Raw genomic sequence first — 27,983 nt, 5'->3', positions numbered from 1 at the left:
GCCCGGACGATGCTCAAGTCTCGGCTCCGCATGTTCCTGAACGAGCTGAAGCTGCTGGTGCTGACGGGCGGGGGGCGGCCCCGGGCCGAGCCGCAGCCCCGGGGGGGCGGGGGAGGCGGCTGCGGCTGGGCGCCCTTCGCCGGCTGCTCTACCCGGGACGGCGACGGCGACGAGGAGGAGTACTACGGGTCGGAGCCGCGGGCCCGGGGCCTGGCGGGAGACAAGGAGCCGCGGGCCGGACCCCCGCCGCCTCCCGCGCCGCCGCTGCCGCCCCCGGGCGCGCTGGACGCCCTGTCGCTCAGCAGTAGCTTGGACAGCGGGCTCCGAACCCCCCAGTGCCGGATCTGCTTCCAGGGCCCAGAGCAGGTCAGGCCTGGGCACCTGGCCGGGAGGGGAGGGGTGGGGACGCACACCTGGGGTGTCTGGGGAGACCGCGAGCAGGGGGCGGGGCCTGGGAAGGCTGGGCGGAACCCAGGACCGGGAGAGAGAATGGGATGAGGTTGGGGGGCTGGCTGGAGACTCCTAATGAGCGCGTTTGTGTTGTGGGGGGTGGGGAGGGTCGTCAGGGGTCCCCAGGAAGAGGTGGGACTTTCTCCTGGGAGAAATCCTCCTCACCCATTAGGAGGGACAGAGGTTCTCTCCTATTTCTGCCGCACCAGGGTCACTGTAGGCTGAGGGGACCTGTTCTCTTGGAGGTGGGCAGAAGGGAGAATGCTTCTGTTCCCACCTTGAACGGAAGGGCTCAGCCGGCGCCCTTGCCTCACTCAGTATTTCTCCCTGTGGGGCACTTTTCTTCACTTCTTATTCTGCAACTTTACATCTCGTTCCAAAAAGCATTCTTTGTTAAAATTTTGTGGACAAAGTTGTCCCGGAATAGTGCCAAGGGTGTCTCTGTAGTGAGAAATTTTTCTGTGGTTGAAGGGAAACTTCCTCCACTCCTACCCTCGGGATTTCTCCCCCTTTTAATCTGTGGGAACAGTGGGTGGTAACCATGCCAGTCTCCACCAGAGCTAGGAAGTAACTTTACAGTGATGGGGTGGCAGGAAGGTTTGACCCAGAAGTTGTGGCTCTCCCCTCCCTCCAGATCCTAAGGGGAAGCTTTTTTCCTCTGAGAAGCCTTAAAGACCACCCTTACCAAATTCTTGGAAAAGACCAGCTCCCCCACCCCCGTCTCTTTAGTATGGGAAGATCTCCAATTTCTTCCTCTTCTGCTGCAGCCTTAGCCTTTTGCCCTGTTTGTGGTGAAAGGCCTTAGTTTTTTTAAGGTGGGAGAATGACCTGAAGAGGTTTCCCTCCCGGGGAGCGCAGCTGAGTGTGGTCCGGGTGGTGGTAACTGACAGAGCCCCTCCCCACTCTTCCTCCAGGGGGAGCTCCTGAGCCCCTGCCGCTGCGACGGCTCGGTGCGCTGCACACACCAGCCCTGCCTCATCCGCTGGATCAGTGAGAGGGGTTCCTGGAGCTGTGAGCTCTGCTACTTCAAGTACCAGGTCCTGGCGATCAGCACCAAGAACCCACTGCAGGTGAGGTGCAAGGAGGGGACTCAGAGACTGCGTGAGGGCCTTTCAGCTGTTGGGATGAGAGACATTGCATGGAGCCTATTTACTCTTTTCCCAAAGCCATCTCTCCCCACTGTTACCACAATCTCTTGTGTGCCTACAAATCCTTCCTTCATTTATTCACAAAGGCATTTATTGAGTGCCACTTATGTTCAGGCACTGGGACAACAAAAAGGAAAAGATAATGTTGATGGTTATGATGAGGATAATAGCAAACATGTAGTGTTTTCTGTGTGTCAAGTTTTGGCATGTATTATCTGTTTTAATCTTCATAATAATCCCATTAGGTAGATACCATTAGTATCCCAACTGTACAGATGAGGACACTGATGCACAAAGAAATTTAAAAACTTGGGCGGCGCCTGTGGCTCAAGGAGTAGGGCGCTGGTCCCATATGCTGGAGGTGGTGGGTTCAAACCCAGCCCTGGCCAAAAACCACAAAAAAAAAAAAAAGAAAGAAATTTAAAAACTTGCCCAAGGTTACTAAGTCAGTAAATGATGAAACTAAGATTTGAAATTCAAATTTAAATGTTTTGGCTTCAGAGCACTTGCCTAATCCTGCCTTTCTAAAATAAGAGAGACAAAAGATATCAGGCAAGTGCCACATTCTAGGTTTAATCAAGGTACAGACAGATATTAATCTTACTAGAGCGTTTAGGGAAGGGACCTGGAGCATATTCAAGGCCCCCATCCCTTATCCCTTCATCTGTGTCGCTTTATGGAGCTGTTTCTCTTACACAGTGGCAGGCCATCTCCTTGACAGTCATCGAGAAGGTCCAGATTGCTGCCATAGTTCTGGGCTCACTCTTCCTTGTCGCCAGCATCTCCTGGCTCATCTGGTCCTCACTCAGTCCTTCAGCCAAGTGGCAACGGCAGGATTTGCTCTTTCAGATCTGCTACGGCATGTATGGCTTCATGGATGTCGTCTGCATAGGTGAGGGCACTCTCTCTCCCCTACCTGCCCAGCGTCTACTTACTCACCCTCTTAACTTCTCTGCCTCTCCCCACAGTTTCATGGCCTTATTTCCTGTTATTATGGGGGAGGGGGGTCTTTAGGGCTATCTTGATGGCCTTCCCTTCCCTGCTTCTCCAGGGCCCTTTGCAACCGTGTCCTCTCACTCTGAAGAAGTGCTTGCTTAAGTAACTCTGGCCTGAGTCTGGGCAGCAGGTGACCCTGGATTTCTTATCCCTGTTGCTCAGGCCTCATTGTCCATGAAGGCTCCTCTGTCTACCGCATCTTCAAGCGCTGGCAGGCAGTGAACCAGCAGTGGAAGGTCCTGAATTACGACAAGACCAAGGACATAGGAGGAGATGCAGGGGGAGGGACGGCAGGGAAGCCAGGCCCTAGGACCTCACGGACGGGCACCCCCTCCGGGGCCACCAGCCGCCCCCCAGCTGCCCAGCGCATGCGGACGCTCTTGCCTCAGCGCTGTGGTTACACAATCTTGCACCTCCTTGGACAACTACGGCCACCAGATGCCCGTTCCAGCTCTCATTCTGGCCGAGAGGTTGTCATGAGGGTCACCACGGTCTGAACTTGGTACAGGAGCGGGGATCTTGAGTCAATGCATCAGCTAGAGATAAGCTGTCATGGCTGCTGGAGGTACCATCTGGACAAAGTGTTTGGGGTACACTGCTCCCACCACTGAGGATCTCTGCAGGCAGCTTCAAGCTGGAGACATTGTCTGGCCTCTACTGCCCACTGGGTAGAGTCACCTGGATAACATTCAGACCCCCACTGACAGCTCCTCACACTCATCCTGAGACGGCCAGAAGGCATGCAAGGAGAGCAACTTTTTTCCCTGGAGAGAACCATCTTTACCTCAGCTCCTAGGGCCTCCAGCCCACCAGCTCCACCACGGTGACTTGGTGAAGGGGGACCAGTGCCAGAAGAAAGGGGCTGTAGACCCCCATTCCCCATCCCATGGCCACGGGGCATCTGGCAATAAGACTAGTGTACATTGACCTCCCGTTCCCTGCATGAGGGCGGGGGACTTCTCCCTGCTCCACCCCCCCATTGCATGGGGGAAGGGCATAAAGAATCATTTATATGCACGTGGAGACTCCTTTCTCATCTGGGGCTTTTCTGGAGGGTTGGGAAGTGTGGGGAGGTTTCTCTGCACAGGTTGTAAATCCCAAACACAGCAGTGGGTTCTGAGTTGTAAGTGTGACTCCCACTTGCTGGTGAATAATTCACATTGGCTGCTAGGTGGCAGTGCTCAGAGGTATTTAAGGGGTGGACCTGCCACCTGCGAGTTGTTATTTAGAAAAAATATCTCTAATCTCTCAGCTGAGGTTTTCCTGTCTACCTCATAGGATCGGAGTGAGGATAAACGAAAGACAGGTTGGATGCCATTGCAAAGAAAATTGGTAATGGCATAAAAAGATTTCTAGACTAGTTAATGGTCCATTTATTTCAAATAGTAGCTGGTATAACAAATTCCAAAATGTGTTTTTCATCTGGAGTTGCATAGAATCTTGGAATTTTGTGTTGAGTGACATAATAGATAAGGAAATATGAGGGGAAATAGACATTGCAAATGTGAAGGATGGTGGTTATTTGTAAGAACGAGAACTCCCCTGACCAAATACTGGGGTATAGGGAAGGCTGTGGCCATCCATCTTGTTCAATTAGTCCTTCCCAGGTATCGTGTTCACCCAGAAAAGTGATGTGAAGTGAATATGGACTCATTTGGAGTAAGATGGAGGGAATTCCCCAATGTTAGGAGTCTCCAACTCCAGTTTAAGCTATTCCTATGGCAATTTAGGGTCACAGGTCTGATCCTGGCATGCCCAGCTAGTGGTGTTAATGGAAGGTAGTGTGCTTGGAAGCCACAGCATAGGAGACTGTACACAGAAAAAGGATTTGGGAAGGACTGATTAAAATGTGGGTCAGTCTGAAGCCTGGTCCCTTTTTTTTTTTTTTTTGTGGCCTTGGGACTGTATATTATATGAATGATGGTGTCTTTTAAGTGAACTATTCATTAGCAATTAAAATAATTCCTTCATACACTGCTAAAGTCAGATCTAGAGGCCTTTCTTATTATTGGTCTTTCTCTCAGGGAAGGTTGTGCTCTGCCTCCTTCCTGGGGCTGTTTTGGAGGAAATACTTTTCCTCTAAAGGCCCACATACGCTTGCTAGGGAAACCTCCCCTCTCCCAAAGTGGTGTTGGCCGCTGTCCATGGTGCTGGCACCCAGACTTGCCTGGGGGTATAGGAACCGAAGCTGGACTGGAGTCTGAGTGTGAAAACATACCACTTCCAATTTCTGAGGTGATCAGTGTGGACAGGGGCTGAGGCTGAACCCTCCACCTTCCCAGTGGAGATCTGTTTTCCCAGAGTGGTAACCCTCTACACTCCCCACATGGGGAGACAGAGTAGCCAGATTTTACTGATTTGCCATTCATGGAAGAGCTGGTGGGGACCCCATGGGAGACAGCAAATCAGAATGACTACTAATACCTACACTGACAGTAGGGCTTAGGTAGATAAGACACGTGGGGCTTCCTGTGCCAAAGCTGGGCTGCCCGCTGTGATGCCTCTGCATGGAAGGTTAGACCCAACCAAGAACATAGACACTCACACACATTTCTACTGTCTCCATTGTCTCCATTTCTACTCTGGGTCCTAAAACCAGGCCAAGTGAGGTGGTACTCCTTTTGTGATGATGGAGGTCTTGGTATGGGAGTTGGGGCCAGTAATTAGTATGATCTCCTTCCCTTTTTCCAACTTAAAGAGATCCTTGCCTAGGAACTGCTGCCTTCCTCAGCGGGCATTCCTACTTGTCCAATGGGGAATAAGGACTGTGGAAAGGCTCTGACAGCAAGCTCGGCTTTATTCCCCCTTAAAGCTCAAATCTGCTAAAATTTGGGTCACTTAGGTTGAAATACAGCTTAGTGATAGAGGAGTAGGGGTGGAGATTGAGGGTACAGTAGAAGAGTTGGTAGGAGGGGCAGTAAATGCACAAAAACCTTGTCTCTGCACAAGGCTTAGGGTAGGCCTGTCTCTCTGTAGCTCTTGCATAATTAGATCTCCCTGCAGAAAGCTTGGTGGATAATGGAGTTTGCCTGGTCAGGGAGCCATGTCTAGGGCATGGGGCTGAAGTGCAGGGGAGGAAGTGTGAAGTGAAATCTCCACCTATACCCAGCTAATTGGAATGGGGCTGGGCGGGGGCTGGGGAGAGGGGCAAGTCCTGACATGGGGAGGGTAATCTGGGATGTAGAAGGAGTTGTGCTGAGTGTGCTGAGAGATTTATTTGGGTGGAAGATGAGTTAATCTGTATACATAACAAGGGGAGAACCATGCCCAGCCTGTAGGGGACCAGAGCATGCTGACTCAGGGAAACAGAGTCTCCTCTGCCCACCTCCCTTCTGCCTTGGTGCCTGAGGCTTCTGGCCACCTCCACACTTGGTTTTCATCCTGTTTTATGCCACTTCTCTGCCTGTAATCCCTGTCTTTCTCTGAAGGAAATTATCTTGGAGCAATTCTTCCAGAGAGGGCAGGGTGGCCATTTTAGGATGTCTTTAGGTTCCAGTAGTCCAGGTCCCAAAAGCACACCAAAAGCAGCCTCTGTCCATCTCTGCAAAGCCCCAGCTCCCAACCCATTTTGCAGTTTAACCCCTGCAGTTACTTTTCATCACCACCCCCTTTTACAGGAAGCCACACTAGACGTGGCTATTCTTGCTCCAGACAGAAATGTGTCTGGGTTTGTACCACAAACCACTCTCTCAGGTGCCTAGGAACTGAGAACCAAGTTTTGGGAATGGGGGTCAGGGTTTTGCCTCCAGGTCTTGTAGGAAGTGGGAGGGGAGGGAATTTAGTCAAAAGTCTAGAATGGAACATTTGATTTTTTATTTTATTTTATTTTATTTTTTTTTAAGTTTTTGGCTGGGGCTGGGTTTGAACCCGTCACCTCTGGCATATGGGGCCAGCGCCCTACTCCTTTGAGCCACAGATGCCACCCTGTTTTTTTAATTTTAAAGCTTATAAATATTTAAAATTTTCAATAGAAAAAAGGCAGAGGTCTGGACAAGGAAAGACCAAGAGATATCTCTGCCTAGGAGCTAAGTGATAGTGCAAATTTACTTGATGGTGACCAGAGATCCAAGGAGAGTTTTAAAAACTCATAAACCAGGCTTGGCACCCGTAGCTCAGTGAGGAGGGCACCAGCCATATGCCCCGAGGCTGGCAGGTTCGAGCCCAGCCTGGGGCCTGCTAAACAACAATAACAACTGGAACAACAACAAAAAAATAGCCCGGGGGTGGGAGGGCAGTGCCTGTGGCTCAATGGGCAGGGTGCCGGCCCCAAATACTGAGGGTGGTGGATTCAAACCCGGCCCCGGCCAAACTGCAACAAAAAAATAGCCAGGCATTGTGGCGGGCACCTGTAGTCTGGAGGCTGAGACAAGAATCGCCTAAGCCCAAGAGTTTGAGGTTGCCGTGAACTGTGACACCATGACACTCTACCAAGGGTGACATAGTGAGACTCCATCTCAAAAAAAAAAAAATAAATAAAAAGGATAAAAACTCGGGTGGCGCCTGTGGCTCAGTCGGTAAGGCGCTGGCCCCATATACCGAGGGTGGTGGGTTCAAACCCGGCCCCAGCCAAACTGCGACCAAAAAATAGCCAGGCGTTGTGGCGGGCGCCTGTAGTCCCAGCTACTCGGGAGGCTGAGGCAAGAGAATCGCTTAAGCCCAGGAGTTGGAGGTTGCTGTGAGCTGTGTGATGCCACGGCACTCTACCGAGGGCCATAAAGTGAGACTCTGTCTCTACAAAAAAAAAAAAAAAAGGATAAAAACTCATAAACTGGGCTAGGACAGAGAGTCACCTTCCTAGGGGCAAGATAAAGAAAGATACGGATCTGCCACATGGTCCAGATTCAATCTGAGAATGTATATGGTGTTACCTAGTCAGACACAGGTATATCCCCACTGACAGGTGATATAAAGACCAAATAAGGCCTCACCCTTTCTCTTAAAGGGCTCACATGCAAAGAGGAAGAACCAACCAGGTATAGACCAGATGCACAATTTCTCAGCTCATGCCGTAGGCAGCATTGATGAGCACCACAAGCACAGTGGTTGAACCCTTCCTCAGGCCACCCAGCAGTATTCATTAAAATCTGAGCTAGCCCTTGAAGGGTGTGCATATGACCAGAAGGCCCAAGCTGGTGGAGGAACCATGGTTTTGTGGGGGTCTAATGAGTCAGGCCAAGTGCATACTTCACACACTGGTCAGGGCAAGGGCTGCTTCAAACACTTCGCTATGGTGTATGGCGAAGATAACAGCCTCCTTCCACAGGACTATCTGTCCACAAACTGTAGGTTGATGCTCCTCTCGGGTACCAGGACAGTCCGAGTCATGGGTCTGACTGGGGCAGCACCTGGCTCAGGCTGTACCTCAAAATGAGTCAAGATCTGAAAAGGGAGGAAGAAAGCTGTCACTATGGGAGGGATCTATAATGATGGGACTGATTTGTAAAGGGCATTATTAATATTAGAATGGTCAATGTTGGATGGCAGTGCCCATGGCTCAGTTGGCAGGGCGCTGGCCACATACACCTAGGGTGGCGGGTTTGAACCCAGCCCTGGCCTGCTAAGCGACAATGACAACTGCAACCAAAAAATAGCTGGGCATTGTGGCAGGCGCCTGTAGTCCCAGCTACAGACTGAGGCAAGAGTATTGCTCAAGCCCAAGAGTTTGAGGTTGCTGTGAGCTGTGATGCCACGGCACTCTACCAAGGGCGACATAATGAAACTCTGTCTCAAAAAAAAAAAAAGAGAGAGAATGGTCAATGTTGGGATGGTACCTGTGGCTAACAGAAGACTTCTTGGTTAAGGAGGGCAAGGGATTATGATAGGGAGTTGAAACAACCTCATTTACACTCTAGGCCTGTAATGGGATTGTCATATTTCAGAGGATTTATCTTATACTTGTCAGAGTACAAGAGCTCACAGCTTTAGAGGGCCAGGGTCTCTCCAACTGGAGAAGGCATAAGGTATAGATCACGCACCTGGGCCAAAGCCATTTGCAGTTCAAGCTCTGCCAGGCGTCTCCCCATACAGCTACGCTTGCCAAAGCCAAAGGGAAGAGATGCAAATGGGTGGGGGGCTGGATCTTCCCCCAGCCAGCGAGCGGGTCGGAAACAATTTGGCTCTGGGAAGTGGGAAGGGTCCCTTGAAGTGGCATAGTGACACAGAGTGACCAGCGTCTGGTAAAGAAGGAACACAAACATCAGTTTGGGCCCAGGAATGTGGGTGGTGGTGGTGGGGAATGAAGAAGAGGCTTTGTAGACTGGGACAAAGATAGGTCCTGGTTGGTGATGGGGAAGTTTTCTGGGGCTACCTTTGTAATGATTTCGCCATTATATCTCAGAAAGAAGTCAAGGGGAGGATTTGAAGGGCTTTTGGGAGAGTGTTTGAGAACAGGGCTGGGGCCCAAGAGAGTGAGGAGTGACTCAGCAAAAGGTATCCATAGATTCTACTTACATTTTTAGGGATAATATAGTCACCCACATGAATGTCTTTGTCTGGGACACGGGAATTTCCAGGTACCACAGGGTACAGTCTAGGTTGCAAGGGACAAGATGGAGACAGCGAGATAAGGATGAGAGCTGTAGCCTCATTCTCTCTGTCTTCAACTTCCAGACCCACTGTGGCCAGGAGTAGAGTACCGTATTTCTTTACTCCCTCTCCCAGTTTCCATCCACCATCTGCTTCCCCAGCATTTCCTCTAGTTCTTCCTCTTTCCCCCCTCACCTTAGCACTTCCTTGACCACAGCCTTCAGCAGGGGCAGCTGGGATAGAGTTGTGGCTGGTGAACAGGCATTGGAGCCAGGGCCCAGGGCAGCTGTGATCTCTGAGTGGAGTGCCATCTGGACTTCAGGGTGCCGAGAGAGCTCGTACAGAGCCCAGGAGAGTGTGTTGGACACCTGAGGGACAGGTGAGAGCAACAGAGATGTTAGGCGTGGGGACCCAGAATAAGGGGCCAATGAGGTGTGAAGCTAAGCTGGTCTAAGTGGCCATAGTGGACCCCTGCAACAGATAAGTGGTCCCTGAGACAGGAAGCTAAGCTCTGGAAGTGTGGCTCACAGTATGGAGGGAGAACCCACCGTGTCCACTCCGGCCAGTAGCAACTCTGTCACATTCCCCAGGATGGACTGGGCAGGCAACTCTTCCTGGAACAGGAGGTAAGTAAGGTGCGCCCCAGGTCCCATGTCCTCCTCAAGCTTTCCTGGGTTCCTCCGGGCTACCTCCGCCTCTCTCCGCTCCACGTGCTGCTGGGCTGCGTGGGGAGAAGGCGCACTAATGCCTCACTGCTCCTGGACAGCTTTGCGCTTTCCCCTTCCCAACTCGTTTCTGTGCCTTACCAAATGCAAATATTTGGTCCCAGTCTCGGCAGAGGCGGCCCCAGGGCCCGGGCACAAGACGGTGTAGCCAGTTGGGCATCGCCATGGTCAAGAGCGTGGACACAAACACCGAGCCCACGGCGCGGATGAAGGTCTCTGTCTCCGGCGCCACTTCTGCCTCCAGGCAGCCTAGGCGCGAACCCAGCAGCACCGCGGCTATGCCTGGCCGGGAGGGGGCGCTGTCAGGGCACCGGGAGACTTGGCCGGCTGCCTCATTCCTGCCCGACTTGAGACTCACCCTCTAATCCAAACTTGTAAAACTCTCCCGCTACATCCCGAACCAGAGCAGGCGGCCCGGTGCCACGTCCCCGCTGGCGCCTCAGTCGTCGCACGAGATCACGGACCACGTTGTCCAGGGTCCCGGCATAGCCGGCTGCCGCTTGAGGCCGGAGGAGGAGAGGGGCCAGAAGACTGCGGAGCCTCTGCCATTCTTCGCCTTCTCTGCAGGGGTGGGGAGAGGGCATGCATCGGGAGGTGGGGTGTGTGGAATGACTCGACCTGGGTGGCTGCTGTGGAGAAGGAGCTCATTCCGCTGGGGTGGCCAGGAGAGGGATCGTCTGTTCCCCGAAGGTACAGAAACCTGCCCCAGCCTGCATCGTCTCCCATCCCCCTTCCTCTTTATTCATTTCCTGCCCCCGAGGGGCCTGGGTTCTCGGGTAACCTGAGTCACAAAATCTTACATTCCACTCAGTTTCTGGTACCTTACCCCATTCGGCTGGGCCCCCCAGTTCCCAGCATTCTGGTCTCAAAGGATGAGGAGGTGGGCTGGGGGTCGAAAGTGGGGCTTAACCCAAGTTTGGGTGTAACAGACTGGGGTGTGAGCCCTGCGGTGCCGGAAGGTCGGCCGACCTCCCCCGAAGCTCCCAAATCGTTCTGGACCCGCTGCAGGGGAGGACCGCTGCAGGGCGGCTAGGCTTTGGGGGCAAAGAAGACTCACGCGGTGAGCAGTCCGCAAGCTCGCTGGCGGCGGCGACGGTGCTCCACCCAGGGCGAGAAGCTGCAGCGCTCTGGTCGAGGCCCCTCCTGTCGCAATAGCTGCTCGATGAGGGCAGGAGCCGCCACGTACACCGTGCGCACGGTCCCGAAGCTGGCCAACCACACCGGCCCGAAGCGCGCAGCACCCTGCACCTGGAGAAGGCGCGCAGCGGACACTTGGAGACCCGGGCCGTGACTCTCAGCCTGGCCTGTCCCAACGCCTAGGGTGTTGACTGGACTTTGAAAAAGTAAGCTTCCGCTCCTTCTTGAGAGCGCAGCTGGTGTATGACCCTGCTACTTCAAACTCGTCCTCTTTCTTCCATTTCCCATCCTTAGGAAGTTTGTGTGTGATGGACAAAACGAAGGAACCTTGGACAAAGAAGACCTCCCTTTGGTGAGGTTCCATACCTGCATTGGTCATCTCAGGACGAGCCCTGGGTCAATGACAGGGAGCGTGTCTAGCTTGAAGTGAAAGCTCGTGGAAAGTACCGCTAGCTTCGCGCCCGCACCACCACCCCGCGCCCCGCATTTGTACTGGACCTGCAGGTTCTCCAGACTTCTGCATAGCAAAAGGGTGCTTTCTGAGCGCATTACGCTGCTGGGTGTACGAATGGAATCATCCCTAGTCCCAATTTGCTGTTTCCGTATTTCCTGGGTGTCTGTTCTCAGTGGCCCTCCCTCGTAAGTTCTGCACTGGTCTGTTCTTTCTGACTTTGCCAAATCGGTTTCCCCAGGTAGAGAATGGGCTCCCCTCCTACCTGCAGCTCGTGTAGCCTCGATAGCCCCCCTTTGCAGAAAAGTTCCACCAAGAAGCTGGGCTTGGAGGGGCCTGGGATGTCTGCCAAGCTCCGGGGTGCCGAGTCGCAGTTTTTGTAGCCGAGTGAGGCGCCCCGCGCAGGAGCACAGCGTGCGCGATGGAACACTTTGGAGAAGAACTTGAGGGTCTGGGTCATGGTGTGGTTCAGAGAGCCCACGAAAGACGGGTATTCTCTGGAGCATCTTGCCTAAAGCCCTATTTAACCTTTGGGCTAGGAGGTGACGACGCCCCCTCTCCAAGCTCCTCAGCCAATCCCCTTTCCGAGTGGTCTGTGCTGAGGCTCAGGAGCAGTAGGCGGGGCTGAGGCTGACTTCCATGCTTTCTCGGGTCTTGTGTTGCAATGATCCTCATGGGAGGGGGAAGCCTGTCGGAGGTTTTCCTCCTGGGCTAGTGCTCTCGTCCAGCCTAAAATTCTCCTCTGGGTAAAGGCTGTTTAATGCGGATTAGGTCACCGAGCTACCCAAGTCAGTCCCTGCTGCTATTCCTACCACTCCCCCAGCCTCTTCAGGCCCATCTTCAGGAATTCCCCATCCTCCAGCTCCTCCAGGAAGGGCAGCAGGGAAGAGGCACAGCTGTAACTGTCCCCACATTCTTGACTCACTGGGTTGCATCTTTTCTGCACTAGCTTCATCTCCCTCTCTCCTGTACCTAACCCACACTAGGCAGGTGGCAGGTGGCTTACTGGAGTTACAATGGCTCTAGGTGCCTTCTTAGTTTCTTGGGGTAGGCAGGACCTCTTAGGCCAATAAGACTCCTCCTTCCAGCCATCAGAATTTTTTTTTTTTTGTAGAGAGAGTCTCACTTTATGGCCCTAGGTAGAGTGCTGTGGCATCACACAGCTCACAGCAACCTTCAACTCCTGGGCTTAAACGATTCTCTTGCCTAAGCCTCCCGAGAAGCTGGGACTACAGGCGCCCAGCACAACACCCGGCTATTTTTTTGTTGCAATTCGGCCGGGGCCGGGTTTGAACCCACCACCCTCGGTATATGGGGCCTGCACCCTACTGACTGAGCCACAGGTGCCGCCCCAGCCATCAGAATTTGAGGCTGAGGGTGGGCATGGTGGCTCACACCCATAATCCTAGCACTCTGGGAGGCCAAGACAGGTGGATCACCTGAGCTCAGGAATTCAAGACCAGCCTGAGCAAGAGTGACATCCATCTGCAGAGTCCTCTGGATTGTTTGTACTGTTTTCTTTGCCAAAATCTATAAAAAAGTTATTTTATAGCAAATAAAAAAAAAGTGACATCCTGTCTATTAAAAATAGAAAAACTAGGGCGGTGCCTGTGGCTCAAAGGAGTAGGGTGCCAGCCCCATAAACCGGAGGTGGTGGGTTCAAACACAGCCCTGGCCAAAAACTTCAAAAAAGAAGAAAGACTAGGCTCTGTGCCTGTAGCTCAAGTGGCTAGGGTGCCAGCCACATACACCAGAGCTGGTGGGTTTGAATTCAGCCTGGGCCCACCCAACAACAATGACAACTATAACGAAAAATAGCTGGGCATCTGTAATCCCAGGAACTTGGGAGGCTGAGACAAGAGAATCGCTTAAGCCCAAGAGTTTGAGGTTGCTGTGAGCTGTGACACCACAGCACTCTACCCAGGGCAACAGCTTGAGACTGTCTCAAAAAAAAAAAAAAGAAAGAAAAGTAAAGAAAAACTAGCTGGATATTGTCGAGGGTACCTGTAGTCTCAGCTACTCTGGAGACTGAGGGAGGAGGATTGCTTGAGCCCAAAATTTGAGGTTGCTGTGAGCTATGATGTCATGGCACTCTACCCAGGGCAAGAGAGACTGTCTCAAGAAAATAAAAAGAAAAGAAATTGAGGCTTGAAGAACATAAAGGCATTTTTTTTTTGCACATTAGAAACCTTCAGAGAGTCTGTCAGCGCCACTGAATGGAGCAGTATGTTCTGAATCCGCAGCTGACTCGGTCTCCTCTGGGGGCTATCTGGTTAGCAGCCCCTTTCCACTTTAGCTTCAGAATCCTCCACAGTTTAGCTTTTCTGCTCCTTACTCTTCCACTCCCCACTTCCCTCCATCACACTTCGTGCCAGTGAGTCAGCTCTGAAGTTCTGGAATCGAAGGTCAACGAGGAAAAGGAGAAGATCTCCACCTCCACCCCCTCCCAGGGACTCTCCAGAGACAGCAACAATAAAGGGAGCACAGATTCCTCAGGTCAAGCCTTAGGTGTGGAGAGGACCAGAGGATGGGAGGATGGGAGAAGGCATGATACGCTAGCCTTTCCTGAGAAATGGCGGAACAGACATGTGTGCACACATACATATTATCCCTGGAACCACAAAGTAAACACAGTACACAGGTGATTTGAGCCTAGCTGGCAGTTTAGATGGACAGTGGAGCACTGCACTCCTCATTCCAGCTGAGGAGAAATCCTATAAAAGGAAGGAGATGCTACAAATCCTATAAAAGGAGGGAGGGTAAGACCCCACATCCTTCCAGAGATCCACTCTGATCCAAAGTCCTTGCCCTTCCCAGTCAGCTTCTTTTGATTTCTGCTGGCAGTGAAGGCACAAGAAGTGAGAGGAGCTGGGGGTAGTTGTGAACACCAAAGTTCTTTCCGAGGCAGCTCTCCAACTCAGAGAGATCACTGCCTCTTAGTGTCAGCATTCTCAGCTGGGAAGATCCAGGGGTCCTGATCTTCTTTCCAGTCCCTGGAAGGTGGGGTCCATCCAGCCAAGGTAGGATAAGCAGTCAGTGACCAGGCAGGGTGGGACTGAGGCTCACTGTCTGGAGGATGGGATCTTGTATTCTTCGGAAGATGGCTGGGAAATTCTTTCCTCCATTGCGCAGAACTTTCTTTCCTTCCTCAGTGGAGGTGCCTAGATGTCTCACAATGGGGTCTTCACTCTGGAAAAATAAAGAGTCCAGTAAGTTCCCATGCACCTTTCAGACTGCCCTGGTCCCTAGACTCCCATCCCACCCTCTTGGCACTGAGGTGCATTCCAAGAATATAGAACCACTCTAGAAGGGGCCTATATCTTTGCAATTTCCTTTGGCCTACTTACCAGTTCCTCTACAGATACACGCTCAAACAGGGGGTGCCCTTCAAAATGGGTGCACATCCAGTTGTGTAGTTCCAGCACATCGGTTATGGTATATACCAGCCCCTGCATAGGCAAAATCACTAGACAGGGATGGGGTGGGGTAGGGAGGGTGCTGCATGCAACTGAGTAGCAAGATGATGGAAGTGACAGTGCAAGTCCCTAAGTACTTCACTGAATTCTTAGTGAAGGGCCCCTGAGGAGGCCACTTACTTGATCCTCCCTCCCACTCCCGACTCACCCCCACTCTTAGCACGTAGGCATATTCTGCCAGCAGCGTGGGACTGATGATTCGCCACTTGTGCTTTGTCCGCTTGAAATGTGGGTCAGGGAAGAGGAAGAACATCTTGGTCAGCTATGAGACACACATGCATCAATAGGGTTGTGAGAGCCTGGCCTCTGTGCTCTGTCTGCTTACCAATCTAACGCACTAGGGCCCCTCCCTACCTGGCCCTTGCGGAAGAAGTTAGGAAGGTGCTTCATGGCATTACTGCGGAGACAGGCGATGTTCTGGAAGCCACCACCAGGAGCGGCACGTAGGGCCCGAATCCGGTCTTGTACATAGTCTGAGACTTTCACTCGGATCTCCAGACCCAGAATCAGCGTGTCTGGAAACAGCGGTGACAGTTCCACTGGACACAGAAATAGCCATGGAATCATCAACTTCATACCATGTACTTATAGAACGTGCAAAGCAGTCAACACAGCAAAGAAAGCCTCAATCCACAACTACCAAAGTCAGGAACGGCAAGTGCGAATAGAGATACCTATATGGATAGTTTTATGCCAAAAAGGCTGGAGAAGATCTGAAAATTGTCAGCAGGACTGGAATGGTAGGACTAAGGACATATGTTTGACATATGTTTGAAATTCCTTTAGAGTTTCCAAGGTGTTTCACACGCTTACAACACTGTGTTAAATTGTGAAGATGAGGAACTGAGGGTCAGGAATGCCCACGATCACAGCACTAAGAAGGGGTAGAGCTGGAAAAAGAACCAAGGCTTTCTGCCTCCAAGTACCATACTTTTCATTTCTATCAGGCTTTATCTGTATGGGAAGACCTAAAAAATAGGGAAGTGGCTTAGCAAGCATGGCTGGGACAATACAAGAAGAACCCAAAAGACATGAGAGTAGATCAAAAGGAATGAGCTCTATTGAGGGAGGGTGCTGGGGGAGGGGAGACAGAGGAATCCCCAAGAAAGACAGTTCAGGATCACTGACCACAGTGGCCAATCTCTGACGCTTGTGCTGACCGGCTCACTGACCCGGCACCTGGCAGGTGAAAAGACTCACATAGGCCAGACAGCACAACGTGGGTTATGAGAGGCATCTGAGGCAGCCCTCTCCTTTCTACGGGGCAAAGGCCACAGACCCAGAGTAAAGAAAAGGTGGAGGCTCTCCATGCTGATGTCACCAGTGTCTGTTCTAAAGGAGAAAGGCCAACTATGGCAAACCTGCTGAGGTGGCAGAAACTTGGCCTCTCCTCCACCCCAGAGAAAGGATCAGAGTGTTACCTAACAGGCCACCATAGCCACAGCCTATGTCTGCAAACTCCACTTGGGCTTGAACTCTCTTTTCTTTCCTATCCTTTGAGTCATCGTGGCTCTGATTTTGAGTGAACGGAGCAAAGAACTCTGGGTATAACTCAGACCAGTCCATCTCCTCCGGCTTCACAGGGCTATTGGAAAGAAGACATAAGAAATATGAGAAGATTCGGGCGATGCCTGTGGCTCAGTCGGTAAGGCGCTGGCCCCATATACTGAGGGTGGCGGGTTCAAACCCGGCCCCGGCCAAACTGCAACCAAAAAATAGCCGGGCGTTGTGGCGGGCGCCTGTAGTCCCAGCTACTCGGGAGGCTGAGGCAAGAGAATCGCTTAAGCCCAGGAGTTGGAGGTTGCTGTGAGCTGTGTGAGGCCACGGCACTCTACCGAGGGCCATAGAGTGAGACTCTGTCTCTACCAAAAAAAAAAAAAAAAAAAAAGAAATATGAGAAGATTGGTCATACTATTTTTTTTTTTTTTTTTTTGGCCAGGACTGGGTTTGAACCCGTCACCTCTGGCATATGGGGCTGGTGCCCTACCCCTTTGAGCCACAGGCACCACCGATTGGTCATACTATTGCAGAAGTTGTACAGTGAGTGTGTGGGTGGGTGAGGGTGGGAGGTATATGGGCAGAAGGTTTCTCAAAAAATTGGTTAACAGTGGGCCCTGTGGCCTCTAGGAGACACAACGGAAACCACCCTTAACACCCAGGGTGAATCACAGGCCCAACATAAGGCCCTTGGTTGACGACTCGCCTTTCTCCACTTCTAGGGGTTGATGTGACCCTGACGGGACGGCTCTCCTTTGTGGGGCACAAGTTCCCCTTCTCCCAGAGACTAGCTGCCTACGGCACTGGGATACTCTGTGTATACACTCCATGGGGAGAGGATGGGGTATGGTGGGGGCAGGACTGTGTATGTTTGCCTTTTTATTAAATCCAACAAACAAAACTGAAAGATGGAAACGACATTCTCCCTCTCACAAGTCTCAATAACAATTCTTTCCCTTTCCAGACTGGGCGCCAGTACCTAGACTTAGGCCACAACACCACACCTCCTCCCAACTGGCCAATTGCGTTCTCTGTCAAATATCACGGGATCCCCACCCCCCGCAACTGCAGTCACTCAGCCGCTCCTCCCAGGTCTATCCCAAATCCTCCCCATCGTCCAGCACCACCGCTCACCGGACTGCTTTGAGAATCCCGCCCTCCTTTCATTTCCCACGTCCCGCTCACTCACTAGCGCAGCGTGTGGTCCGCCATGGGGTTGGAGTGAGCACGTTGCCGGTAGTAGCGCTTCTGGGGCTGCGGGGCCTCCGTTCCGGCCGTATTCCGACTCTCGGCTCCCGCCATGACTCACAGTCCCAGTTTTCAACACCAAACCCACGTGGAGACGCAGGACCGAGGCGCAAGATGATGACGCCTAGTGCACGGGTGCGCGGACCCCGCCCCTTAAAGACCCAGTAGTAAATTTCGCGCAGGTAGGCGGGAGGATCGCCAGGGACCAGGGCTGGGAGCGCCTCTGAATTTAGTTTAGTATCTCAGCGGTCCGGCGAGGCCCGACCCAGGCACAAGACCTTTCCCCTTAGCTCACTTCTGCCCACAGATGAGAGGGGACAGGAGGACCCCGGCTTCAACAGTAGAATCAATCCTTGCTCCTCTCCCCTGGTCGCGGACCAGTCTTCTGGGGCTGTCCTGCGTTGTCCTGCGTGAGTCCCATCGGGTATGCGCTGGGGACCGGGCGGGAGGGGCTGCTCCTCATTCCACCTCCAGGAAGTCGAGCTGGAGGAAGGAGTGCAAACTTGGAGAGGCGGGGCTCGTGCCACCGGGAAGCGGAGACGGTCCGCGGCCCCCAATCTCTACCCCGCGACAGACGAAGGACCCCGGCCCCGGCCACGGTGCTGCGCGCTCTCTCCGCCGGATGGCGGATCCCGGCCCTGATCCCGAGTCTGAGCCCGAATCTGTGTTCCCGCGGGAGGTCGGGCTCTTCGCGGACTCCTACTCCGAAAAGATCCGGTTCTGCTTCTGTGGGCACATGCTGAGCATCACGCAGAACTTTGGGTCTCACCTCGGGGTGGCGGCAGGCGTATGGGACGCGGTGAGGAGTGGACAGCTCCCGGTGAGGGTCCGTGGAGGTCCAGATCCCGGACTCCGCCTCTACCAGATGGAGCCCTCACAGAGACTGTCTTTCTTTTCTCCCATAGGCTCTGAGCCTGTGCAATTATTTCGAGAGTCAAAATGTGGATTTCCGTGGCAGGAAAGTGATCGAACTGGGTGCCGGGACAGGCATCGTGGGTATCTTGGCAGCGCTGCAGGGTGCGTGAGCTGGCTTTGTGTGCGGGGGTGGAGTGGGGTGGGTGAGTGGGAGCAGAAACTGTCACACGGTGAATTCTTGGGAGAGGGGATTCCTTTGGGTCCCGTCCAGTCCATTTTAACAGACTTCCCCCCCACAGTCCAGACAGCGGTGGTTTGGCTGACGGAAGACCCAGAGTATGTGGGTAGGAAATAAAAATTGCGCAGGCCTTATAGACGGAGAGTTGTTTCTACCTTCTTTGCTTTTTTGTGATTTCATGGAGAAATGATGTCATGTATAATCTCCTTTACTTTGGATATGATTGTCAAAAGTGCATATTATGGGGATACCTGTAGGGGGAGAGACTTTGGAGTATTAAACCTCATGAGTGGCCAGGTGTGGTGGCTCAAGCCTGTAATCCCAGCACTTTGGGAGGCCAAGGTGGGAGGATCGCTTGAGTCTGGGAGTTGGAAAGTTTCAGTGAGTTATACTCATGCCACTGTACTCCAGCCTGGTGACAGAGTGATACCTGGTCTCTAAAAACATAATAAATAAGCCTCATGAGTGATTTGTAACTTTATTATGAACATATTTTAGATTCTTTAGGTTTCTATTGCTGGTAAAAACAAGCTCATGAGTTTGTTGGAAGTGGAGGTAGGAGTTAGACACCTCAGACTTGAAAGAAAAGGTAGGAAAGGAAAAGGTAAGGAAAATTTTGCTTCAGTTTTGACAAGAATGGAAAATTACAAAGGAAATAATTCCTTAACTTATGTAATAGGAAGACAAAACTCCACCTCAAAAGCACTCATTTAAAACTCTGACCAAGTTCTTTTGCGACAATCTTACTCTTTCCCCTCAGGTAGACTGTAGTAGTGTCATCACAGCTCACAGCAACCTCAATCTCCAGGGCTCAAGCCATTCTCCTACCTCAGTGTTCCAAGTAGGTGGGACTATAGACAGGCATCTACCATGAGGTCCAGTTAATTTTTCTAGTTTTGGTAAAGATGGGGGTCTTACTTTTGCCCAGGCTGGTCTGGAACTCCTGAGCTTAAGCAATCCTCCTGCCTCAGGCTCTCCGAGTGCTGGGATTACAGGTGTGAGCCACTAAGCCCAGCCTGAAGTTGAGTTTTAAATGAATCCCTAGGAATGCAAATTATCATGTCCTTGTTCATAGGGATAGAACTAGGTCACATTAGGGACCAGTTCTGTCAATTCAGTTTCCAGAGGCAGTCATTTATTCTTCTATTTATTCATCCAAGATGTGTTGCAGGTTCCCTATGTGCCAAGAATCATGCTAGGTATTGGGATTCAGCAGTGAATAAGGGAAATTTCTTCTCCCCCAGGAGCTTACAGTCAAGTGGACAAGATAGGGAAAGATGTTGGTTATAGTACAAAAACTATGGTGAAACGTGCAGAGAGCCTTTGGACATGCTCTGTCCATGTCTGCATGGACTCCTGGGAATCCCTCAAGGGGAAGCTCTGTCAGGTGAGAAGGAAGTGAACAGTGTGAACTCAGCAGGCTCAGAAACAACAAAGGGAGTGTCAATAGCAGTTTTTCCATGAAGGATGGATAAATGAGAGAAAGGCAGTTACGTTAGAAGGGAAAGAAAAGGCATGAGATATGGATGGGAACGCCTACTTTCACTTGCTTCTAGTGAACTTCTAGCAACTTCTCTTCCTACCAAGTCAGAAATCTGGGTGTCATCTTATTCCTCGCCTTCTCACCTCATATCCCAGTAGTCAGCCAGTCCTAGGGGTTATATTTTCTTCTTTTTTTTTTTTTTCTGAATACAGGCGCCCGCCACAACACCCAGCTATTTTTTGGTTGTAGTTGTCACTATTGTTTGGCAGGACCGGGCTGGGTTCGAACCTGCCAGATCCGGTGTATGTGGCTGGCGCCCTAGCCGCTGAGCTACAGGTGCCGAGCCAGGGTTATATGTTCTTAATACTTCCCCGATTGTCTGCTCTTTCCACTGTCTCTAGTTCAGGCCACTGCTGTCTCTTGCCTGGATTTTCACAAGAGTCTTCAAGCTTCTTCATGGGGAAGTAGATCTTGTGATATCCCTGTACACCCAAACTCATTTTAGTGAATCAAACCACCATTTTCCTGATGGGAAACCTAGATACCACCTTTGACATATCCCTGTTTCTCATCCTCATGTCTGTTACTTAGGCCCTATTGATTTCATCTCCTAAAAATCTCTTGAATCGTCTAACATTTTTCCTTTCCATTGACAGCTCCGCAGTCTAAGACACCACCATTTGCCGCCTGGCCTGCTACAATTAGTTAAAATGATCTTCCTGCTTTGGCTTCTTTTTTTGAGACAGAGTCTCACTCTGTTCTCCTTGGTAGAGTGCCGTGGTGTCATAGCTCACAGCACTCTCCAACTCTTGGCCTCAAGCAATCCTCTTGCCTCAGCCTTCCAAGTAGCTGGGACTACAGGCATCCACCACGAAGCCCTGCTTTTTTTTTTTTTTTTTTAGATTTTATTATTTATTTATTTATTTATTTGTGTGTGTGTGTGTGTGGTTTTTGGCCAGGGCTGGGTTTGAACCTGCCACCTCCGGCATATGGGACCGGTGCCCTTCCCTTTTGAGCCACAGGCGCCGCCCAAGCCCTGCTATTTTTAGAGATGGGGTCTCTCTCTTGCTCAGGGTGGTCTCAAACTCCTGAACTCAAGTAATCTGCATGCCTGGGTCTCTCAGAGTGCTGGGATTACAGGCATGAGCCATCGCATCGGCCTCTGCTTTGACTTCTTGTCCCCACCTAGACAGCTCTGCCCTCTCCACCCAGCAGTCAGAGTGATCTTTTCAAAATGCACTGTAATCATGTACCCCACCCCAAATCTTTCCATGGCCTCTCGTTTCAGGATAGAACCAAATCCTTTGGTATGGCCTCCAAGGTTCTGCTTCTCTCTCCAGCCTCTTTCTGTGTCTTCCCCCTCCGTCCTCCTTGGGCTGCCTATTGCCCTCCAGTCAATAGGAGAGATGGAAACTAGCTTCATTGCCTAGGATGGAGTGCAGTGATGTGATCATAGTTCATTGCAGCATGGAGCTCCTGGGCTCAAGTGATCCTCCCGCCTTAGCTGCCCACTCTGCTGGGATTATAAGCTGTAATTTCTGAATGAAACCCTTTTCCCACCTGGTTAATGCACATACATGCTTCATTGCTGGGCTCAAAGCTCACCTTGAAGAGAAGGCCTCCTTGACACTCCCACCCCCAGTCTAGCTTAGGCCCTTGTAGTGGATACACAACTATGCTAACTGCATCTTAAATTTATTACTGAACTTCGGTAGGTCTTAAGTGCTCCCAGCTAGCCGATTACACTCCCCTTGTCCACTTACTCTTGCATTCTCCCATCTGTTTCTTACCTTCCTGTTCCTTAAACCTCCAGATACTATCTTTACTAGCTGCTGACTTTGTTTCCTATCTCTTCTGATTGCTTCTGCTTGCTCAGAAAACATCCATGATGTTGTGTCCCTGTCACATCTGCTCCCCAGCTGTATTTGTGTCTTCGTTCACTGCCTTCTCTTCTGCTACTGAGGATGTACACACTACTGGCTAAGGTGAAGCCCTCCACTTGGCACGGAGCCTAAACCTTCCCACCTACTCAAAGACATTTTCCAGCAATCCCCTCCCCCTACCCCCATCTCTCCTGCACTGTCAGTTTTTCCTTCTCTCTGAATCATTCCATACATATATATTTCCTCCTTTCTCAGAAAAAAACTCTCAATCTTACATCTACCTCCAGTTATCACCCCATTTCTCTGCTCCACTTTAAAACAAAACTCATGAGTTCATACTGTCTCTAGCGCCTCTCCTTTTATTTTTTTCTCAATCCATTCCAATCACATTTTCACTCCAGCATGCCCTGTTCACTGTAGTTTCTGTAGGTCAACTTCATTTCTAACTCCATGGTATTAGAAACGTAACTCCAGGAGCCAGTTATCAGCTCACCTTTGTCAGCTTTGCATCTGACACTGACACTATCTCCTCCTTGAAATATTTCCTTTCTTTCCAAGGCACCACACTTCTGGTTTCTGGCTGCCTCACCCTCACTCCTTTCCACTCCCTTTTGTTGGTCCTGAAAATTTGAGTGCTTCAGGGCTCAGGGGCAGTCTTTTGACCCCCTTTTTTCTCCTTTCTTTCTTTTTTTTTTTTGAGACAGAGTCTCACTCGGGCACCCAGGCTAGAGTGCTTTGGTGTCAGCCTAGTGCACAGACACCTCACACTCCTGGTCGTAAGTGATTCTCCTGTCTCAGCCTTCTGAGTAGCTGGGACTACAGGCACCTGCCTCAATGCCTGGCTAATTTTTCTATTCTTAGTTGAGACCTTATCTCTCTCTTGTTCAGTCTGATCTTTAACTACTGAGCTCCCACCTCAGTGATCCTCCCACCTCAGTCTCCAGAGTGCAGGATTACAGACATGAGTTTCAGTGCCTGGCCTCCCTCCTTTTCCTGTGCACACTCACTCGTAAGTAAATGATAGGATTCTATCATTTATGGCTTTAAATGTCCTTTTTATTTTTTTTATTTTTAAAATTTTTTTATTTAATTTTTTTTTAATTTTACAGTCTCACTTTGTCACCTTGGGTATAGTGCCATGGCATCCTAGCTCACAGCAACCTCAAACTCTTGGGCTCAAGTGATTCTCTCGCCTCAGCCTCCTGAGTAGCTAGGAGTACAGGCACCCACCACAGCGACTGGCTATTTTTAGAGATGGGGTCTTGCTCTTGCCCAGGCTAGTTTTGAACTCGTGAGTTCAGGCAATCCACCTGAGCCTCCCATGTGCTAGGATTGGAGGCGTGAGCCTAATATTTATTTATTTATTTATTTAGACAGAGCCTCAAGCTGTTGCCCTGGTTAGAGTGCTGTGGCATCACAGCTCACAACAACCTCCAATTCCTGGGCTCAAGCAATACTCCTGCCTCCACCTCCCAAGTAGCTGGGACTACAGGCGCCCCCCACAATGCCGGCTATTTTTTTGGTTGCAGCTGTCATTGTTGTTTGGCGGGCCCTGGCTGGATTAGAACCCGCCAGCTCAGGTGTATGCCTGGTGCCTTAGCTGCTTGAGCCACAGGCACCGAGCCTATTTATTTATTTTTAGAGACAGAGTCTCACTTTGTCGCCCTCAGTAGAATACCGTGGCATCACAGCTCACAGCAACTTCCAACTCCTGGAGTTAGGCAATTCTCTTGCCTCAGCCTCCCAAGTAGCTGGGACCACAGGTGCCCGCCACAAAGCCTGGCTATTTTTTGTTGCAGTTTGGCCAGGGCCAGGTTTGAACCCGCCACCCTCGGTATATGGGGCCAGCGCCCTACTCACTGAGCCACAGGCACTGCCCATATTTATTTATTTATTTATTTATTTTTAATTGTTTTTGTAGAGACAGAGTCTCACTTTATGGCCCTCGGTAGAGTGCCGTGGCATCACACAGCTCACAGCAACCTCCAACTCCTGGGCTTAAGCGATTCTCTTGCCTCAGCCTCCCGAGTAGCTGGGACTACAGGCGCCCGCCACAATGCCCAGCCATTTTTTGGTTGCAGTTCAGCCGGGGCCGGGTTTGAACCCGCCACCCTCGGTATATGGGGCCAGCGCCTTACCGACTGAGCCACAGGCGCCGCCCATTTATTTATTTTTTTGAGACAGAGTGTCACTTTGTCGCCCGGGTAGAGTTCTGAGGTGTTAGCTCACAGCGACCTTAGACTCCTGGGTTTCTCCTGAGCAGGATTACAGGCGCCTGGCTATTTTTAGAGGTGGAGTCTTGCTCTAGCTCAGGCTGGTCTCAAAACACATGCGCTCAGGCGATCTGCCCGCCTTGGCCTCTTAAAGTGCTGGGATTACGGTTGTGAGCCACCGTAAATGTCCTTTTTATAGTTATGACTCTCTCATTTCTGTCTCCAGACCTGTTTGCATAACGCACCACCTACTCAGTATCTTCCTATGTCTGTCTGATGGATATCTCCAGGTGTCCAGAAATGGGTTCACGATCTTGCTCAAACCTGCTTCTTCTGCAGCCTTCCTCATCTAAGTCAATGACAATTTGGTCTTCTAGCTGACCAACCAAGCATCTGGAACCATCCTGAACTTCTCTTTCTTTCTGTATTTCATATCCTATTGGCAAATACTACTGACTATCTTGAAAATATATTCACCATCCAACTACTTCTCTGCTGTTGCTACTCCCTGGTTCACATCCTCCTCCTCGCTCACTTGGGGCATTGTGGCCATGTGTCCTAACTATTCTTCTTGTGTCTGATGTTGCCCTTCTGCAGTCTTTTCCACAGCAGCCCCAGTGCACCTCTTAAAGCATAAGTCATACCATCAATCCTGGAGTCAACAAAAAAAGGAGGGAAAAAAAAGCATAAGTCAGTCTATGCCATTCTTCCCTTTAATTAATCCTCCCACAACTTCCCACATCACTCAGACTAAAAACCAGATTCCTCACAGCCTTCTTACAAGGCCGTGATTATGCTCCCCTACTCCTATGCCTCCACTCCCTCTGCTCCAGGTTCTGGCCGTCCCCCTGTTCTTCAGACCTGTCAAGCACACTCCTGCCTCAAAGTCTTTGCACTTGCTGGTCTGTTGCTGGTAGACTTTAGCCTGAGGGAGCCGTGTGATTTGCTCTGTTGCGTCCTTTAGGTCTTTGCTCAGAAGTAATCAGCTCAGTGAGGCTTTCCTTAAGCACCCAACTTAAAATTACATTCCATGCCCCATCCTTCAAGTAATTCTTATCCTCCTCCCTGGCTTGGTGCTTCACTGTGGCACTTATTCCTGTCTGTTATACAGTGTATTTTGTTTCAATTTTTTTAGTTCATTGTGTTCCTTACCACCAAACTGTAAGCTTCATGTGGGGAGGAATCTTGTCTGCTTGGTTACTTTTGATTGAATGGTTACTTTTCCAGTTCATGAAGTATCTCTACCTCTGGAATGAAACTCAAGGAAGGCTGAGGTTTTGTCTTGCTCACTACTGTAGCTCCACTAAAGCTCAGTGCATGGGTGAGCTTTAATGAGTGCTCAATGCATGTATTTATTGAGGGAATGAAGCTTTCTGAGATGCTAATCTGATCACCCTTGTTTCTGCCCTTAAAACTTAACTGCCCTTGGTATCAAACCCGAGTCTCCTTAGAATGTCATAATCACTTTCCTTCCATGTCTTGACACTTTTCTGCTTCTTCTGCAACCTCTAAGACCCAGCCTTCCTTGAATATACTATGCTTTCTCACTGCCAGGCCTTTGTACTAGCTGTTCTCTTGGCAAGCTCCACCTGACTAACTTGCACTTGTCCTTTAGGGCTCAGCTAAGGTCACGCCTTCTGGGAAGCTTTCCAGACCCCTGAGGAGGGTTCATGGCAATGGGGGTGGGTGCATGGCCCTTCTCCAGCTGAGTCCTGCCCAGGCTTATGCTGACATCTGATTGTTGTGCGTTGGGCAGAGATTGAATATTAGCTCAGAGAGAATGTTGATGTTGTAGAATGTAGAGCAGTGTTTTTCAACCTTTTTTTTTTAATCTGACAGCACACTTGAACCTGTAGTTTAACTTCCATGGCACACTTAAATTTATGTTGGTCAAAATAGTAAAAAAAAAAAGAGGCTCAGCACCCATAGCACAGTGGTTGCTGGTGCCACCACATACACCAAGGGTGGTGGGTTCAAACCCAGCCCAGGCCAGCTAAACAACGACAACTGCAAAAAAAATAGTAGTTGGGTGTTGTGGTGGGTGCCTATAGTCCCAGCTACTTGGGAGGCTGTGGCAAGAGAATTGCGTAAGCCCAAGAGTTTAAGGTTGCTGTGAGCTCTGACACCATAGCACTCTACCAAGGGCAGCATAGTGAGACTCTGTCTCAAACAAACAAACAAAAGAATATACTTACTGTGCTTTGAACTTCTTTCAAGAATAATTTAATTAATAATCTTGAAAATTTTTCGTAGTATGCCTAAGATCCTTTCGTGGCACACTGGTTGGAAATCACTGAGGTAGAGTAATGAGAATGGGAATGAGTGAAAGGGTTGTTAGGACAACTAAAAACCAGTGCGGGCTTTGACAAGACATTGTTCTTTAAGCCCTGAGGTCCCTGGACCGTCCAGGCTGAGAAGGCCCCCCCTGACTTGCATTTCTCCTCGTTCCTCTCTCTCAGGGGGGGATGTTACCATCACTGACCTGCCTCTGGCCCTAGAACAGATCCAGGGCAACGTCCAGTGCAATGTGCCAGCCGGAGGCCAGGCCCAAGTCCGTGCCTTGTCCTGGGGGATTGACCAGCATGTCTTCCCTGGAGACTATGACCTGGTACTGGGGGCTGATATCGTGTACCTGGAACCCACCTTCCCACTGCTGCTGGGAACCCTCCAACATCTGTGCGGGCCCCATGGCACCATCTATCTGGCCTCCAAGATGAGAGAGGAGCATGGGACAGAGAGCTTCTTTCAGCATTTCCTGCCCCAGCATTTCCAAGTGGAGTTGGTCCAGCGGGATGAGGATGAGAATGTCAACATTTATAGGGCCAGGCACAGGGAACCAAGACCTGCTTGACATCACCCCCCTGTTCTTCTCAACCATTTTCCCTAATGAAGGAACTGCCTGACTCCAAAACCGTATCTGCAGAGCTACAAAGCTACAAAGACCAAAAAGGACAGATCTCCCTGGTCTCTCTTGTCCTCCTTTTCTCTTTGTTCTCCCAGATACTCTTGGGCTGGTGCAAGGAGATGCCTACTTAGTAGGATTCCTAGATCACTGGCAGCACTGGAGTTAGAACACCAAGGAATTTCCCAGCTCCTCTTCTCAGAGGAGGATGAGAGAGTATTCAAGATTTTTAGGGGTAAGGGAGGCAATGGGTTGTGAGAGCAGTGGGTGCAGAGAGGCTCTCATTGACTCCCCCTTATTGCTATCTGTTATACAAAGTGGACTTTTTAAAAACCAAATTCTGCAGAATTTTTCTAAAGAGAAAGAAATAAGCATTAAAAATCTCTTCTGCATTCAAAGAACTCAGTTTGAACTTGGAAAGCAAGAACCATCTGTTTCTTGCTTTCAGAGATAGTCTGGTGTGGTAGGACCACATTTCTAACTGGGCCGAATCCTCCCAGCCCGGCGGCTGGAGATAGGAAGCAGGTCTGTCCTTTGGGCTGTAGCTTCTTCATTCTTTTGGGAGTTGGTGCCTGATTACAGAACATCATGCTATGCAGAACGTTGGGCTGAGTAGTAGGTTCTTTTCATCTTTGACTTTTCTTTAGACTTCCACACTTTATCAGTCTTTCCATCCTAATGTGTTTTGCCTTCACTTTTCTCTTCCCACCGTGGCAGCTCTGGTTGGGGCTCTCCAGTCTCTGCTTAGGCACATGG

At 50.7% G+C, this 27,983-nt stretch overlaps 4 protein-coding genes across 7 annotated transcripts; 2 read left to right on the top strand and 2 right to left on the bottom strand.

The window, feature by feature from the left end:
* Positions 1-9: 9 nt before the first annotated feature.
* On the top strand, positions 10-3,611 carry MARCHF9 (membrane associated ring-CH-type finger 9). Its single transcript, XM_053554683.1, has 4 exons — positions 10-366; positions 1,365-1,520; positions 2,298-2,490; positions 2,757-3,611. Exons 1-4 carry the CDS (start codon positions 10-12, stop codon positions 3,089-3,091), a joined length of 1,041 nt encoding a protein of 346 aa, XP_053410658.1. The 3' UTR covers positions 3,092-3,611.
* Positions 3,612-7,335: 3,724 nt separating this feature from the next.
* On the bottom strand, positions 7,336-12,065 carry LOC128560978 (25-hydroxyvitamin D-1 alpha hydroxylase, mitochondrial). The gene is made up of 9 exons (XM_053554680.1): positions 11,698-12,065; positions 10,902-11,092; positions 10,203-10,405; positions 9,926-10,126; positions 9,668-9,840; positions 9,315-9,487; positions 9,045-9,123; positions 8,570-8,767; positions 7,336-7,973 (listed from the first exon to the last, which is right to left on the bottom strand). Exons 1-9 carry the CDS (start codon positions 11,890-11,892, stop codon positions 7,860-7,862), a joined length of 1,527 nt encoding a protein of 508 aa, XP_053410655.1. The 5' UTR covers positions 11,893-12,065; the 3' UTR covers positions 7,336-7,859.
* A 1,540-nt stretch (positions 12,066-13,605) lies between these two features.
* METTL1 (methyltransferase 1, tRNA methylguanosine) lies at positions 13,606-17,731 on the bottom strand. Of its 2 annotated transcripts, none has more exons than XM_053554690.1 (6): positions 17,595-17,731; positions 16,330-16,493; positions 15,263-15,447; positions 15,057-15,170; positions 14,780-14,881; positions 13,606-14,621 (listed from the first exon to the last, which is right to left on the bottom strand). In XM_053554690.1, exons 1-6 carry the CDS (start codon positions 17,705-17,707, stop codon positions 14,466-14,468), a joined length of 834 nt encoding a protein of 277 aa, XP_053410665.1. In that variant the 5' UTR covers positions 17,708-17,731; the 3' UTR covers positions 13,606-14,465. The 2 variants fall into 2 exon arrangements, with proteins under 2 accessions (XP_053410665.1, XP_053410666.1); XM_053554691.1 differs by having other exon boundaries at positions 15,263-15,423.
* On the top strand, positions 17,703-27,181 carry EEF1AKMT3 (EEF1A lysine methyltransferase 3). Of its 3 annotated transcripts, none has more exons than XM_053554687.1 (4): positions 17,703-17,835; positions 17,961-18,452; positions 18,559-18,670; positions 26,785-27,181. In XM_053554687.1, the coding sequence occupies exons 2-4, from the start codon at positions 17,961-17,963 to the stop codon at positions 27,174-27,176; spliced, it is 996 nt and encodes a 331-aa protein (XP_053410662.1). In that variant the 5' UTR covers positions 17,703-17,835; the 3' UTR covers positions 27,177-27,181. The 3 variants fall into 3 exon arrangements, with proteins under 3 accessions (XP_053410662.1, XP_053410660.1, XP_053410661.1); XM_053554685.1 differs by having other exon boundaries at positions 17,961-18,473; XM_053554686.1 differs by having other exon boundaries at positions 17,727-17,835; positions 17,944-18,473.
* The last annotated feature ends 802 nt before the right edge of the window (positions 27,182-27,983 follow it).

Source organism: Nycticebus coucang, chromosome 12 (assembly GCF_027406575.1).
Source record: "Nycticebus coucang isolate mNycCou1 chromosome 12, mNycCou1.pri, whole genome shotgun sequence".
In the NCBI taxonomy this organism is placed as follows: Eukaryota; Metazoa; Chordata; class Mammalia; order Primates; family Lorisidae; genus Nycticebus; species Nycticebus coucang.
The sequence above is the reverse complement of the archived record's forward strand: the minus strand, read 5'-3'. Positions and strand labels throughout refer to the sequence as shown.

Bases quoted from the DNA above. Each gene is read 5' to 3' on its own strand.
- EEF1AKMT3 (XM_053554685.1), top strand. From the start codon at position 17,961: ATGAGAGGGGACAGGAGGACCCCGGCTTCAACAGTAGAATCAATCCTT. The intron at 18,474-18,558 runs GTGAGGGTCCGT...TTTCTCCCATAG, and splicing joins TGAGGAGTGGACAGCTCCCG to GCTCTGAGCCTGTGCAATTA. The intron at 18,671-26,784 runs GTGCGTGAGCTG...CCTCTCTCTCAG, and splicing joins TATCTTGGCAGCGCTGCAGG to GGGGGGATGTTACCATCACT.
- METTL1 (XM_053554690.1), bottom strand. From the start codon at position 17,707: ATGGCGGGAGCCGAGAGTCGGAATACGGCCGGAACGGAGGCCCCGCAG. The intron at 16,494-17,594 runs GTGAGTGAGCGG...TCTTTCCAATAG, and splicing joins GCGGACCACACGCTGCGCTA to CCCTGTGAAGCCGGAGGAGA. The intron at 15,171-15,262 runs GTAGGGAGGGGC...TGTGTCTCATAG, and splicing joins ACTTCTTCCGCAAGGGCCAG to CTGACCAAGATGTTCTTCCT.
- MARCHF9 (XM_053554683.1), top strand. From the start codon at position 10: ATGCTCAAGTCTCGGCTCCGCATGTTCCTGAACGAGCTGAAGCTGCTG. The intron at 1,521-2,297 runs GTGAGGTGCAAG...TCTCTTACACAG, and splicing joins GCACCAAGAACCCACTGCAG to TGGCAGGCCATCTCCTTGAC. The intron at 2,491-2,756 runs GTGAGGGCACTC...CCTGTTGCTCAG, and splicing joins CATGGATGTCGTCTGCATAG to GCCTCATTGTCCATGAAGGC.
- LOC128560978 (XM_053554680.1), bottom strand. From the start codon at position 11,892: ATGACCCAGACCCTCAAGTTCTTCTCCAAAGTGTTCCATCGCGCACGC. The intron at 10,127-10,202 runs GTGAGTCTCAAG...CCTCCCGGCCAG, and splicing joins TTACAAGTTTGGATTAGAGG to GCATAGCCGCGGTGCTGCTG. The intron at 9,124-9,314 runs GTGAGGGGGGAA...CTTGCAACCTAG, and splicing joins GTGGTCAAGGAAGTGCTAAG to ACTGTACCCTGTGGTACCTG.